Source organism: Amaranthus tricolor, chromosome 13 (assembly GCF_026212465.1).
Source record: "Amaranthus tricolor cultivar Red isolate AtriRed21 chromosome 13, ASM2621246v1, whole genome shotgun sequence".
Classification (NCBI taxonomy): Eukaryota; Viridiplantae; Streptophyta; class Magnoliopsida; order Caryophyllales; family Amaranthaceae; genus Amaranthus; species Amaranthus tricolor.
The window spans coordinates 21,130,074-21,145,945 of record NC_080059.1 but is presented as its reverse complement, the minus strand read 5'-3'; the positions used below and the strand labels follow the sequence as shown (position 1 = coordinate 21,145,945).

Here is a 15,872-nt window from a genome sequence, read left to right as displayed (position 1 = left end):
AATCTCTCGTTTATTCTTAGTTCACCTTTCTCACCCACTTTGAACGCTTCTGTCTCTTTTCTTTGAACTCGAATGATTAACTCTATTATCTCGGGATCTTCTTGTTGTGCATGTGGGTAGGTGGGAGTATTTGTAATTATAAAATTGAAATGTTTCAGGAAACTTTTATTTTTTTCTCAGAAAAAATAAAGATAAATTATAGTCCTAATAATTTTAACAAGAGAAAAAGCAATGAGGTTTTACCTTGGTACCTCTTTCAATGTATTTGACAACAAAAAGTTGTTTAGTCGTTTTTTGTGTCCTTTTTTCTTTTTTGTGGCCTCCTGTTTGGTTCAAGAAGAGTATGCTATTGATTATTCATGATTAACAATGTGGAAGCTCTATGACGATTTTTGTTTCATATTTCATCCTTTAAATATCAAATGCTAAGAGATAATTTTAATTTTACATCTTTTTCTAAAAATTGTAGAATATGTCAGAAGAATTAATTATTCAAGACTCATGAAAGCGTGTAAGGAAAAATGATGATGATAGAGATAATGCTTAGTCAATTGTGAGTTTCATTTTAGTAGTTTTAAGAGCCTAATATAGTCAAAAGTATAGGGTGAGAGAGGTTTCTTGGGATAAAAATTTTCGTGCTAAAAAGAGGGCCTTTTGGATGTTAGACTTGAAAAATGATAGGATATGTTGCGATCAATTGCGTTTTAACACACTTCTTTGAGAAGTTATGTAACATTTCGCAAATCAATGGAGGATTAAAGACTACTAGGTATGTAACGGTGAAAGAAATTGACGCAATATTCCTTCATATTCTAGCCCATGATTTGAAAAATAGAGTAGTACAAGGGATCATTGCTCATTCAGGAGAGACAGTGGGTCGTCAATTTCACATTGTATTTGAAGTCGTTCTTAAACTAGGGAAGTAATATATCAAACCAGTTATTCACAATACTGATTGTTCTGAGGACATTAAGTGGAGGTACTTTAAGGGTGTTGTTGGAGCCCTTGATGGGACCCATGTTAAAATGACGGTGCCCATTGAGGATCGATCCTGCTATCGAGATAGAAAGGGGGATATAAGCATAAATGTCTTGGCTTCTTGTGATTCAAATCTTTGCTTCACGTATGTTTTACTTGGTTGGGAAGGATCGACTTTAGATCCTCGCATCCTTCGTGATGCTCTTCGGAGGCCTAATGGACTAAAAGTACTTAGGAATAAATTTCTTCTTATTGATTTGGGATTCACTAACAGCTAAGGATTCTTAGCTCCTTATAGAGGTACTCGGTATCATTTAATTTATGGCGAGGGAATACTCCAACAAATTATAAGGAGCTTTTTAACTTGAGGCATTCTTCGGCTCGAAACACAATTGAAAGAGCCTTTGTGTTATTGGAGAAACGTTGGAGTATTCTTAGACATCTGGGTTTTTTTGGAAAGATGACTCAAGTTAGAATTATAAATGCTTATTTCATACTTCATAATTTCTTGAGGGAAGAGAAACTAGAAGAAGGGATTTATTACATGAGGTAGATAACGAATTATCAAATGTACTTGGAATTGATGAAGAATGGGAAGAAGCTTACATTTCACTTGTATGTTCATCACCCGAGTGGAATAATTTTAGAGATGAGCTTGCAAGAAAAATGTTTGTGGATTACCAAAGGCGACGGGCACAACCTAGGAATAATTAAAGTGGAAGAGATTGAACATTATAGGACTGTTATTAGTGTTATTTGGGTAGTTTTGACTTAGTTGATTTCGGCTTATTCACTTTTGATTTTGAGTAATAGTTGAATCAAATGTCATGGGTATTTATGATTTTTAGAACTTGAAATTGTTTTTGCAAGGATTTCTTATGGTTAACTGCAAAATTGTGATTTTATGTAGGAATGTCTAGTTGATGGGTATGTGTATATTTTCTGTTTGAATCTTACTGTTAACGTTTTTGTTGATGTTCATAAGCTTAAATGGAAGATTTTACTGTCATAGATGAGTATTACCGGTTATGCTGATGTTGGTTCTTACTGTTTGCACAACTAATCCTATTATTTGGTGTAATTCTTTTATGGGAATGCAAATGGCAATTGACCTCAATTTTGTACACATTTCCTAATATCATCTGTTTGATATTGAATTGTTGAATTTACATAAGTATTTTGCTATGACGCTTGAGGGCGGAACAAATTATTTTAACTCATTTTGTAGTTCTCTATCATAATGAACAAACAAGTGAAAAGGCACTTGGGTTCAAGCTCAACATCAAAGAGAGGTTATGTATCTTGGACTCCTCAAATGGATGCAATTCTCGCTTCAACATTAATCGACCAAATAAACGAGGGGAATAAAGGTGAAGGTGATTTCAAGCCTCAAACTTATCAAGTTGTTGTCGATAAGATAAGGAATGAATTGGGCCTATTTATTATGATGGATCATGCGAAAAATAGGATTAAGGTATGGAAGAAACATCATGCAATCATCGCTGACATTAAAACTTACACTAAGTTTACGTGGAATGATGAGAAAAAGATGCTTGAGAATGGTATGAATGATTTTTCCTAATAGAACGAATATTGTAAGGTATGCTTTTCTGATTATCAATCAAACACAATGAGATTATATCCTTTATGCAGTAACTGTGAATTATCGTGATAATGTTGTGTTATATGGATTGACTATTGATGATTAATCTAAGCATCTTTCTTTTCCAACATTATGCAGGATAATCAAAATGTCGCTGCTTATATGAACAAAAGGATAGAGAATTAGGATAACATTTGTGCTTTTGTATCAGTGAATAGAGCGATTGGTGATGGTGTTGAGCAACACGAAGAGTCAACTGCTACTTTGGAAACTGAAAAGCAAGGTGCCCACATCCCAGATGCAACTTCGGGAGAGTCTTCAAGCAAGAAATTAAAGAGGGATCGTTTTGCTGCTGCTATTACTAGCTTTGCGGAGACATTTAAGGAGTATATGATATCAAGAAACCCTCTAAAGCTTGATTCTAAAGAGGTCTACAATGTTGTTTCAAGAGTTGTCGAACTTGATCGACAGGAAGTGTTGAAGGCAGTGAAGCGATTTCTGAACAATGTGGAATAGTTTGAAATGCTTAAGACTTTAACTGAAAATGAAAAGTTAGATTGGGTAATATTATGTCTACACTCGTAATATTTTTCTAGAAATTTAGTTCATTAGTAGTATTATAGTCTAATTAGTCTTTCTAACTAGATTTTAAAGTTGAATAGTAGTTGTAAAGGAATCAATTTGTAGGGTCAATCATGGGCAATCTCTAAGGGTGATCACATACTCAAATTTTGAGTGCAAGCAGTGTGTTAGTATTATATTTTACCTTGTCATGTAATTCATATATTAAGTCATTTTGCAAGGATGATTGAATTTAGTGATCACAATTACATATAGTTACCATACTGAATAAAATTGAAATCAATGATTTGTGATTACAAAGATTGCGAAACAACCTTTGGAATTTAAATTTTGAATTCGAAAATTTTAATATTTGCTAAACACTAAATTTGAATTTGAAATTCATGTTTTGGAATTTCCAACATTAAATTTCAAATTTTCAAATGGCATGCTTGTTTCCAAACACTATCTAATGTAATTGGTCTAGAAATTTTTCCAGTGCCTATAAATCATATTTAGAAATTAATATTTTAAGGCATTACTTCATAGCAAAATTTAATTTATTGGGGTAATTTTGACCTTTGACAATTTTATTGAAGTTTTTACTTAGTGAAGGACATAAAAACCCCGATTTTATTATTTCTACAAACCAGAACACATCAAAAATGGGGATAGGAAGCAAAATGAAGCTGGATCTAGGATTACTTTTCATCCTCTTCTCATTTGCCTTTTTCTCCTCCCTTGTTTCTTCCGATCTCATTCTTTCCAAGGTTGACCGTCGAGTAAGTCTCTCTATCTCCCTTCCCTTTTGATTTCATTATGGATTCCTTTTGATAAACAAGGATGCTTCTTTACAAAATTGACGAATAATTGATCTGGGATTTAGTTATAATGTAATAAGGTGCAGATTAATTATCAGTTTTGCTCATGATCATTTTTTGTATGTTTGGCCGTATGGGTTTTTAGTTCATGTAGTTGAATCTTGTAATATCAAGGAAAAGGTGTGTACTTTACTAGGTAGTGTTATCATCAATGTAGTGGGCACTTTTTCATTAAGAATCATTCATCTGGTATTTTTATATATTGTAATTAGATGGTGGTTAATCATGGGTTTTAGCTTATGATCTTTGTTTGTGTATGTGGTTGCATCTTGTTTATATCAATGAAAATGTAGGTGCTTTATAGATGATGTTAACTCGTGATTTAGTGGGTCGTTTTTCTTTCTTTTTTTTTCTTATGATTTTTTGAGGTTTTGTGTCTATTACAAAAGAGATTTATGAGCTTTTAGTTATGAGGTTTTTTGTTTATGCCTTGGAGTTGCGTATGAGATCAAAGTGTAAAAAATTAGTAAGTTGCAATTGTGATAACAGTGTGATGCAAAATTGTGGTACTGGCAAATATCCGCCAAAACCATAAATTATATCTAGAAGCAGCCTTATACGGTTTTCTACTTCTTTACAATGCGGGTAATATTGATTTGGTAAATTTGCAAACCTTCAGGATGTGGCCTTGTTTTTCACTATGCTTGAGAGTCCTTTTTTCACTTGAAATATTTGCAGAGGTTGAAGTGAAATATGTTTTCTCTTGCATATGCTTCTTTTTATGCTTTAGATTGAGATTTTCTTTGTACTTTTCCCTGTGTTTATAGATGAAGTTATGTCTTTTTCTTGATGTTTTAGCTCAAGTATTACTTATTTTCTTGGTGCAGATTGATTTGACATCTCACATTGTGCGCATTACCTCCACTCTTAAGGTGATTTTTCTTGCTCCCTCATCATTGCCATCGAAATCGTACCTATTCATATTTTGTAATTTTATACAACATTTGTAGTTTATGATTGGTGGTGGGAGGAATGGAGTATTTTAGCTAAAAAGTGAGGTTCAGTAATGATGAACATAATCTAGCTACTTAGTAATAACTTTCGCTTGTGTACATTTCTTTGTGAACTTGTAATGTCCTAGCTTCAGGTCTGAATTTACTGTGAAAAGAACTCTTGACTCAGGAGGGTTAGTTGAGTTGTCAATCCTGGTAGTGTTGAGGTTGCAGAATTCATGTTCATATCCTTCTACTTCGTGAATTTCACTTCTGCTGCTGAATTGATAAAAGAACTTGCAAAATGATCAATAAACCAAATCTATTGTCAGAGCTCAGATTGACTGTCACCTATGATTTAGTATTGAACCTCCATGTAGGCTAATATGCTTGTTATTATCTTTCAAAAAAAATGCTTGTTATTAGAAAATCTAGTTCAAGAGTAATTGGGGAACTCTTTAGCATTTTTTTCTGATGAGGTTGCATATAGGCTAAGATTTCATTTTTAGTTCTGGTTTGACTCCAACAATGCGTGTTGTTTAGTCTTTTGTTGATTCATCAAGTCTGCCAGCTGCTGTACATTTTCAATTACTACCTTGTGCACATATTATTTTCTAAATTCTGGATCGACATATTGTAGGTGGAGAATGATGGAAATGATGAAGTTTCAGAATTGGTGATTACCTTTCCAGATCAGCAAGCAAAACATTTGGCCTTGGTGTCAGCTTATCATAATGAAGGCAGAGGGAAGACCAAAAGTCGTGGGGCTAGTCTCCCTGTTAAGCCTTTCCAATCTGTGGAGATGCCTCAATCTTTAACATCCTATTCTGTATCTCTACCCAAGAAGCTATCAAAGGGAGAAGGCTTAAATTTGGAGGTTTTAGCTGTTTTTGCTCAAATCTTGAAACCATTCCCAGAGCAAGTTTCTCAAGGTGATTTTCAGCTTGTTGTATTCCAAGATAGTGCATATATTTTGTCCCCATATGCAGTTAAGGTCCAGACTCTAAGTGTTAAACTGCCTGACGCAAGAATTGAATCTTACACAAAACTAGAAAATAGCAAAGCTCAAGGTTCCGAGATTAAGTATGGACCATATGAGAACAAATCTCCATTCTCATATTCCCCAATTGTTGTTCATTATGAATATAACAAGCCATACACAGTTGCTCAGAAACTAGTGCGTGAGATAGAAATTTCACACTGGGGCAATGTACAGATTACTGAACATTATAATCTTGTCCATGGAGGTGCCATTCTCAAGGGTGAATTTTCTAGGTTAGATCTTTTTTGCCAATGCTTATCAAGTTTTGGACACCTGTATTATCAATTTGTTTTGCTTACAATGTGGATTTTGCATTGTTTGTATATGCAGACTTGATTATCAGATGAGCCCACATACAAAAGGTGCATCTGCGTTTGGATGGCTGGTGGCTAAATTACCACCAAGAACACATTCAATCTACTATCGAGATGAAATTGGAAATATCTCCACTTCTAATTTGTGGGGTAATTCGATAAAGGTGAAGTTTTTCTATGTGTTGTAAGGTTGTTTTGTGTTCTTATTATTGGCTTTTGTTTGATCTTTCGTTATACTTGCAGACTGAGCTAGCAATAGAACCAAGGTTTCCGTTGTTTGGTGGCTGGAAAACATTCTTTACCTTTGGATATGGCTTGCCACTGATGGAATACTTATTTGAGGCCGAAGGGAAACGTTTTGTCAACATTTCTTTTGGAAGCCCTATAGATGAGCTGGTTGTTAATGAGCTAATAGTTAAGGTATAATTTCGTGAAGGTTCAATGTAGATCTCTTGTTATTCTCTATTTATGCTGAAATGTGTGCAACATGGTGTTGGACATGTATCATGCATGATAACAATAATTGACTTAGCATTCTTAGTCTCTTGTGCTGCATTAATTAGGAAATAGGAAGTATGAAAATGTTGCCTTGTTGATCTCATAGAGTTAGGATGGCCCAAAATAACATCTCATTTTATTCTATTTGAATTCCAAAAACTAGGCGTAATGTCTTACGGTTATATTCTGTTTTTGAGCGTTGTTGCGACGTTGAATTCCGTTATATAATGGTGCATGAATTTTCACGGTCTAAATGCAATTTTGACTTTTACATAACGTGTAACGACTGTTATTTCATTGTCAAATCGATATTTCACCATTACGTTATTTGTCTCCCCGTTAAAATTTTATTAATACTCATTAACTTTAATTATTACGATCACTAGAATTATACTTACTCATAGTTTTAGTTGATGAACAAAACAAGTAACTAATAACTAAAAATTTAATTAATTATACACTAATGGTACCTCATATAGGCATATTATTGCATAATAATAATACTTCAGCAACAAAAATGCAATTATAAGTTCAAACTTCCCTTATGTGATTTTTTATTTTTTATTTTTTTAAAATCACACAGCACTGGCCGTTACTCGGATTATCACTCCGTTATGGCCGTTTTCTGCGACATTGCAAATGTATTTGCTACGCATCTGCGACTGCGTTTTTTTTTCCATTGCTCAGGATGAAAATAAATAATTGTCCATCCCTCTCACTGTAATCCTTTCAGTTCCCTATTGACGTGTCAAGTTTTCCATCAATGTTCTAAATACCAAATAGCCTTAGTATTGTTCGACGATGCTTTCCCAAATATGTATGGTGGATGATGATTTTTAAATTTGATCATTTCAAATACAAAAAGATTTAGTTTGCAAGCTTTTTTCCCAATTTTTTGTGTTTGACATTTAATGGCATTGCGAGAATGTAATGTTGTTGTTTTAGCATGCTGTTATTTGATCTCGACTCTTGAATTACACTAAAGATTGTGCAAACTTTCTTACAATTTTGATTGTTGCTGCAGGTTGTTTTGCCAGAGGGCTCAACAGACTTGTCTGTTTCTGTTCCATTTGAAGTAGAACAATGGCAAGAGGTTCAAAACCAATTTTGCAAAATTGTCCTTCCCCCCTCTCCCTCCCTTGCTCCCTTTTTTTCGAACTTATCTTTTTTTAACCTAATATTTCAATTCAAGCAGACTAAAGTAAGTCATCTGGATATTAGTGGCCGACCAGTAATAGTTCTGCGGAAGGTGAATGCAGTTCCAGAGCATAATCAAAATTTTCAGGTATAATTTTCATGCCTTCACAGATAAACAATGTGTATGTGTAATCTTTAACATTCTTTTGTCTCGTGTCTGTTTAATAATGATGTTATGTGTTTAAGGTATTAAGCATCCGTTTTTTCAAACTACATCTTCCGAAATAATGATGTCTGTTGCCAGTTAGTATCATACATTATACTAAAATGTTTGGAAAATACCAAGTGTCACGACTAAAGAAAGTTACGCCAAATGGAACTCATTTATTGGCTGAAAAAAATGACATGACATTTTGATCTTGAACAATATCTCCACCATTAAGGTATCTTTGACTAATTTTTTTTATTTATAGTTAAATTGAGAAAGTTAGAGAATATAATATACTGCACAATATATTGTTGACAATTTCCAAAATCACAAGGTTAATTTATACATATTAATGTCAATATTGAGTATTTTTACTGCATAATGTCTCTGACATTATGTTTTTAATATCATGTTTATATATATCTTGATACTAAAAACATCGTGAAAGGCACGAGTTTCTACACTTATAGTTCTTATATCAATGGTGTCTCATGGATCTCAGGTCTACTACAAGTTCAACTGTTTGTCCTTGCTCAGGGAACCTTTGATGTTGATTTTGGGATTTTTCTCCCTTTTTGTTGCTTGTATTGCGTACTCTCATGCTGATTTTTCTATTTCCAAGTCCTCTACGTCTTATTTGGCGAAATTGCAGTGGGATGAGGTAAGGTTATATCGTTCAACTTGTATGGAATATTCGTTCATGGTGAACCTATTCATGCATGCTACAATTGGTCTCGTGTTTTCACCCTATGCATATTAGGTGCAAACTACAATCCAACAGCTAGAGAATATTATCAATCGATGTTTGACAATCCATGATAAGCTGGAGGCATCACTGCGCGAGCTGTCAAGAACCGGAAATGTTCAAGCTTGTAAAACTGCTCGCAAAACCTCTGATAGTTTGCTCAAAGAGTTTTCAAAGGAGTTAAAGCCCTTGCTTATATCCTTGCAGTCATCTCCGCAAGGGGCGCAAATCTTTCCCAAGGTTTGTAATTTCTGAGTTATTTAAATGCCGGTTAGAGTTAAGACAATAATTTTAAGAGTGTTTCCTATGGAATTTAATCTTCTCTTTTCGGGATTCATTAAATCATAAATTGATTTTTGTAGGCGGAAGAACTTGTTACGAAAGAGCGAGAATTGCAAGAGAGGTTAATTTCCAAGCATTCAATTGTGGTAGACTCTTACGAAAAGAAGTTGAGTGGTCGGGACACTGAGAATCGGGTTGCTCCCCACCAGCAAAAAATAACAGCCTTGAGAAAGGAAGTTGATGATCTTTTAGAGTATCTAGATGAAATTTGAGTAGGTTTTTTTCATAGGTTTTGGCCATGCAACTGATTAGTTTTTTGGTACACTGCAGACATTAGACATTGGCTTTGGCTCTATTGGGTTGCTGTTTTCTATCCAATTTTGTACCACAATGAATATGATGTAGTAAGACTACCATTATACAAAAGGTTTTTCTAGACAGTGACACTTTGGATCCCGCGAGCATAAAAACACTAATATTACTATTAGGATTCTGCTATATTCTATCCAATCAGTGATTAACCTTATTTTATCGTAATAATTAGACGTTTAATATTTTTTTAGTGTTGATGATAGTAATTAGAAAATTGCTATATGAATCTAAACTTGATAATTCACACATAAGTTAAGAATTAGAAAAAATTAAAAATAAACATCCTAACTTTATGCATTCTAGTTATATTATGATATATTAATTATTAATTATTTCAACTTGATGGGTTTTACTTTTATGCAATAATATAACCTTCAACTTGTTTGATCGGTTATTATTTGGTTTACTTAAATTTTTTCCAAAACCAAAAATATAGAACAAATAAATAGAGAAAACAACCCCCACCCTACCCAAAACACCGACCTAGCCGGCGGCAAACCCAAAAACCTCCTATCTAGCTTATGACAACCCAAAACTTTACAACCTAGATTTGTTTCTTCAAAGGCAACAATAGATCTATAATTGTCAAAAAGAATGATCAAACATAATTAATAAATACATAAATGATCCTGAATAATTTAATATTGAACTGATTTTTCTATAATAATTCAAACTTTTAATTAATCTTAAATAGTCTTAACGTTAAGGAGTGTTTGCTTGAGGTGCACCTAATTAACCCATAAGCCATAACCAGTTTATTAAGTCATTTTCCATAAAAAAATTAAAAACTGGAGAGAATCCCTGCTATAACTGATGCGAGAATAGATTGAATACTCCAAGAACAGTGATAATTTCCTCCAAGAACCAATGTCAAGACTGATCTTGACACGATGACACAACACACACACACACCCCTTCTATTTTGAATGAAAATAGAAGGTTGGCCAGAACAACTCCAAGGAATGGTTCCTATGCCGTGGATAGAGACAAATGATCTTCACTAGATCGATTGGCCTCTTCCTCACACTCAAATTGAAATTCACTCTTCCAATTCTTGTGGAATAAACCTGAAAACTCACTTTGCTTCACTCACAAAGGACTCTCACAGGATAGCAATTGAAACAACAATTGCTTGAAGAAATCTGTATTGAATAATCTGAATGTTGATACAAGTGAGGTTAGCCCTTTTTATAAGACTCTAACGGCCCTATTTGGCGCCTAATCGAATATAACTACCTCCGTGCTTTATTGTTTAAGCGCGTGCAATACATGACAAATCAAAACAGAAAACAAAACGACCTATATATTCTAAGTATCAGCTGCATCACAAAACTGTCGAGTAGGGGACCTTGCAGCTGAGTTTGTGGATTCTGTGAGTACTATTAGTATGGTTCTTGGACCTTGACTTCTTGGTCCATGTATAAAGATGCCATCTTCCAAGTTCTTACGTCCATCCATGCAGCAGGTTGTATTCTCAATGCTGTGCAAGGTAGGCTGACAGACGGTTGGTCGTTTTGCTTGTTCTGTTGTCTGTGGACCATGGAGCAGGCTCCTGTTCTGTTTGGATATTGTTGGGAGGTCTTCTATTGATTCCTCTTGGTATTGCCATGCTTTGTTATTCATATTTGGTCTAGATTGGAGATGCTCTTCCTCAGCTTTCTTGTTCAAGTCAACGGGTTCAGTAATGCCCAAGTCAATGTCCAAGTCAGTAGGCTTGTTGGTATTGATCCAATCATTATGGTTTGTGTTAGCTTGTGGGATCATAATTGGATCATTCCCTCCTTCTTCAAACAGAATTGTCCTCAATTCTGTGTTGCCTTCATACTTTTGCAAATCGCCAATGTTGAATGTATCAGAAATCCTATATGTGTTGGGAAGGTCTATCTTGTAAGCTTTATCCCCAATCTTTTTCAATATTTTGAAAGGACCATCAGCTCTTGGAAGTAGTTTATTTTGTCTATATTTAGGAAATCTATCCTTCCTCAAGTGTATCCACACCAAGTCTCCTTCTTGAAGTTCTTTATGCTTTATGCCCTTGTTTGCTTTGCTGTTGTATTTGCTTTGATTATGTTTGTCCTAATCTGTTCATGAAGTTGTAACATCCTTACAGCTTGTTGTTTAGCATCTGAGTGGTACTTACAATGAATAGGAAGATCAATTAGTGAAATAGGCATTAAAGGGTTCACTCCATATACACTCTCAAAGGGAGAATGCTTAGTGGTATAACTTGGACTTTTATTGTAGGCAAACTCGGCATGGCACAATTTTAGATCCCAATCCTTAGTGTTTGTCTTAACAAGAGTCCTAAGGAGAGTACTTAAGGTTCTATTTGTGACCTCGGTTTGACCATTTGTTTCAGGATGGTGGGAGGTGCTAAATAGTAACTTAGTGCCAAGCAGTCTCCACAGGGTGTTCCAAAAAAAATTTAAGAATTTACTATCCCTATCAGATACAATTGTTCTAGGGACCCCATGCAACCGTACAACTTCTGCAAAGTACAGTTTAGCCACATTATTAGCATTATCGACCTTATGACAAGCAATGAAGTGAGCCATTTTAGAGAACCTGTCTACAACCACCATAATGGCATCCTTTTCCCGTTGTGTTCGAGGTAGAGTCATTATAAAATCCATACTGACATGTTCCCATGGTCTATCAGCAACAGGTAAAGGTTTATATTCCCCCCCTATGGAAAGTCAATTTAGCCTTGATACATGTTTCACATTTTAAAATGTATTTTCCTATGGTCCCTAACATCTTAGGCCAATAAAAATGTTGTGCAACCATATCAAGAGTTTTTTGTATACCAAAATGACCTCCTAAAGCACCTTCATGTACTTCTTTTACCAATAACAATCTTATAGGTGATTTGGGAATACAGAGCCTATTTCCTTTGAACATAAAACCATTTTCAACATGAAAAAGTCCTTTAGGTGTAGACTAACATTCTAAGTATAGATCTTTGAAGTCATCATCATCTAAATAAAGAGGTTTAATCATTTCAAAACCTAATATTTTTGCTTCTAATATGGACAACAAATGGTGCTTCCTACTTAGAGCTTCTGCTACAATATTGATTTTTCCCGTTTTGTATTTAGCCACAAAATTAAACGTTTGCTTGAACTCTACCCATTTAGCATGTCTTGGACTCAATTTCTTTTGTCCATTTATATATTGAAGAGATTCATGATCAGAATGTAGCACAAAAGGTTGAATTTAAGGTAATGTGTCTAGTGTTCTAGGGCTCTAATCATGGCATAAAATTCTTTATCGTAAGTGGAGTAATTTAACCCGCTTTGATTTAATTTTTCTCTAAAGAACGCAACAAGTCTCCCCCTTGTGTAAGAACTGCTCCTATTCCTTTGCCACAGGCATCACATTCAACCTCAAAAGGTTGAGTGAAATCTGGTAGCTTCAAGACCGATGCTCTACACATAGCTTCCTTAATTTGTTCAAAGGCTTTTTGTGCTCCTTGTGTCCAGTTAAATTCCCCCTTCTTTGTGCATTTCGTAATTGGGGCCATAATAGAACTGAAGTTATGTATAAATCTCCTGTAAAAAGAAGCCAAACCGTGAAAAGATCTTATTTGAGTGATACTACTAGGTATTGGCCAATCCTTAATAACCTCTATTTTTTTAGGATCTGCTTTTACCCCTTCTCTATTGATGATGAATCCTAAGAAACTAATTTCTTGACTTAGAAAGTGGCACTTCTCTAGTTTTCCATACAATTTTTGTTCCCTAAGAACCTTGAAAACTAATCTCAAATGCCTAAAATGTTCTTCTAATTCCTTGCTATATATCAAAATATCATCTAGGTATACAACTACAAATTTCCCTAAGAATGGTCTGAGTATCTCATTCATCAATCTCATGAAGGTACTTGGAGCCCCAGTAAGACCAAATGGCATGACAAGCCATTCATACAACCCATATTTGGTTTTGAAGGCTGTTTTCCACTCGTCTCCCTCCTTCATTCTAATTTGATGATACCCACTTCTTAAGTCAATTTTACTAAACCATTGTGCCCCTGTGAGCTCATCTAACATGTCATCTATTCGGGGAATGGGAAACCTATACTTGATGGTGATGTTATTCACACTTCAACTATCACTAGTGGAAAAAAACGTATTTGCTGCTTATTATTTGCTGCGGTTATTGTATATACGCAGCAATAAATAGGAAAAAGAATAAGAAAAAAAAACCAAACAATTGCTGCGATTTTAGGACCTAACCGCAGCAAATAAACCGTTGCAAGCTTAATTACTGCGGTTATGCTTGTGACCGCAGCAAATAACACTCAATTGCTGCGGTTTATCCCTTTGACCGCAGCAAATAGTATATATTAAAATGGCGCCCAGCTTTAACGTTTATATTTTCATAAAACCCTTATAAGCTTCTGTTTCATTACCACAAACAAACACACGCACGACGAACACAGCAGTTTATCTTCTCCATACTCAAACTTCAAACTTCTATGTACTGTTCTTGTTAGTTCATCATCAAACTTCATCATCTGCTCTTCATCAAACTTCATCAAACTTCATCATCTTCTCCATTGAAAAAACGCTTCACAAAACGAACACGTACGCATACTGTTTTCCTTCGTTCTCCTTATAATTCGTTCCATTCCAGACTTCTTCAAACTTCTCTTGTTCATTATCAAACTTCAAACATTGAATTTTCATAAAGTAGGAAAAACAACAAGAAAAAAAAAACATTAATTGTTGCGGTTCTATGCCTTGACCGCAACAAATACTCAGTTGAACATATAAATGTTGCGGTTTGTGTTGTGCCCGCAGCAAATAGGCCTTGAATTTTAATAACTGCTGCGGTTGTGGTCTTTAATCGGAGCAATTAAGTTTACTAAAATGGCGCCCTTTATATTTTAACGTTTATATTTTCATGAGAAATAACCCTTCGGTTTCCTTATACTGCACGCACTAAACGAACACGCATACTGTTTTCCTTCGTTCTCCTTATAATTCGTTCTATTCCAGACTTCTTCAAACTTCTCTTGTTCATTATCAAACTTCAAACATCGAATTTTCATAAACTTCGATACAGTACAACGATTTTTTTCTTCTACTGTTCTTGTTCTTCTACTGTTCTTGTTCATCATCATTCTTCAAAACCGTTCTTGTTCATTATCAAATTAAACTTCAAACTTAGAATTTTCATAAACTTTGAACACATATACAGTACATCGGTTTTCTTCTATTGTTCTTCAAGGTATTATTTTTTCAAGCTTAATTTAAGTTCTTCAACCTTCATTATGTTTTAAGGATTTAGTTTTTTTATACTAATTTTTTTCATTGTATAGGTTATACACAACCCATCAAAACCCACGAAATTCAAGGTATCTTTTTCATTTTGATTTTGTAAGTTAGGTTTAAATTTGTCATACTTTATGAATGTGTATGTTGTTGTTGTTTTTAAGTTTTAAATTTATCATATATATCATGTTTTGTTATATTTTAAAGTAATTTCTTCATTTTATTTATCAATGTGTGTGGTTTTTATGTTTTAAATTTATCATAATTTATTTCGAGTTTGTAAATTAGGTTTAATTAGGGTTGTTTATGGTTAAATGAATGAGTTGTTGATATGAATGTTAATTAGTTGTCAAAGTTTATGAATGTGATTTTATTTTTATTGTTTTTTTATGAATATTAATAATGGTTACTATAATAAACATCATTTGGACAGTTTAAAAAACATTGTGTTATTATTTGGGTTAATTAGTGTTAAAAGAATGATTATTACTTAATTTTGTGGTTATTTAGAGTTCGTTAAGTATATATGTTTAAAAGTTGTGTATTAATTTTGTTTTGAATCAATTAATCACACTAATTAGGATGACAAACGATCGTTCTTGGATGTATGGGAGCATTGAATCGTCTGAATTTATTGATGGCGTATTAGAATTTTGTAGTATTGCGGTTGAACATCAAGTTATATATTATTGTGTTGAACGTATTAGAATTGTTTTAGTCATATTCTTAATATTACTTAGCTTATTTTCTAATATATTTCTATTCATACTCTTTCAGGTACTGATATACAATGCATCTATTCAGAGACGAAATTGTCCCCGAGATTGAGACCTCGGATAATGAGCATCGTAGTTATGACAGCGAAGAAGACCAAACAATGATTTTGAAACTGAAGACGCCCCACCAATGGATGCTCCCACTACCAGTAAGAAAAGAAAAGGGCGAGGTCCTACAAAAAACCTCAAAGTCATAGAACCCATGCATTTGGAATACAATGCATTGGGTCAACCCTGCGGAAAATGGCGTAGGCAATATGGAAAACAA

General features: G+C 34.2%; 1 protein-coding gene across 2 annotated transcripts; it reads left to right on the top strand.

Annotated features, from left to right (window-relative positions):
* The first annotated feature begins 3,704 nt into the window (after nucleotides 1–3,704).
* On the top strand, nucleotides 3,705–9,627 carry LOC130799011 (dolichyl-diphosphooligosaccharide--protein glycosyltransferase subunit 1A). 2 transcript variants are annotated; one of them, XM_057662113.1, is made up of 10 exons: nucleotides 3,705–3,924; nucleotides 4,851–4,895; nucleotides 5,596–6,230; nucleotides 6,328–6,475; nucleotides 6,555–6,731; nucleotides 7,834–7,902; nucleotides 8,005–8,094; nucleotides 8,657–8,815; nucleotides 8,915–9,139; nucleotides 9,262–9,627. In XM_057662113.1, exons 1-10 carry the CDS (start codon nucleotides 3,808–3,810, stop codon nucleotides 9,451–9,453), a joined length of 1,857 nt encoding a protein of 618 aa, XP_057518096.1. In that variant the 5' UTR covers nucleotides 3,705–3,807; the 3' UTR covers nucleotides 9,454–9,627. The 2 variants fall into 2 exon arrangements, with proteins under 2 accessions (XP_057518096.1, XP_057518097.1); XM_057662114.1 differs by lacking the exon at nucleotides 9,262–9,627 and having other exon boundaries at nucleotides 3,770–3,924; nucleotides 8,915–9,154.
* Nucleotides 9,628–15,872: the final 6,245 nt, after the last annotated feature.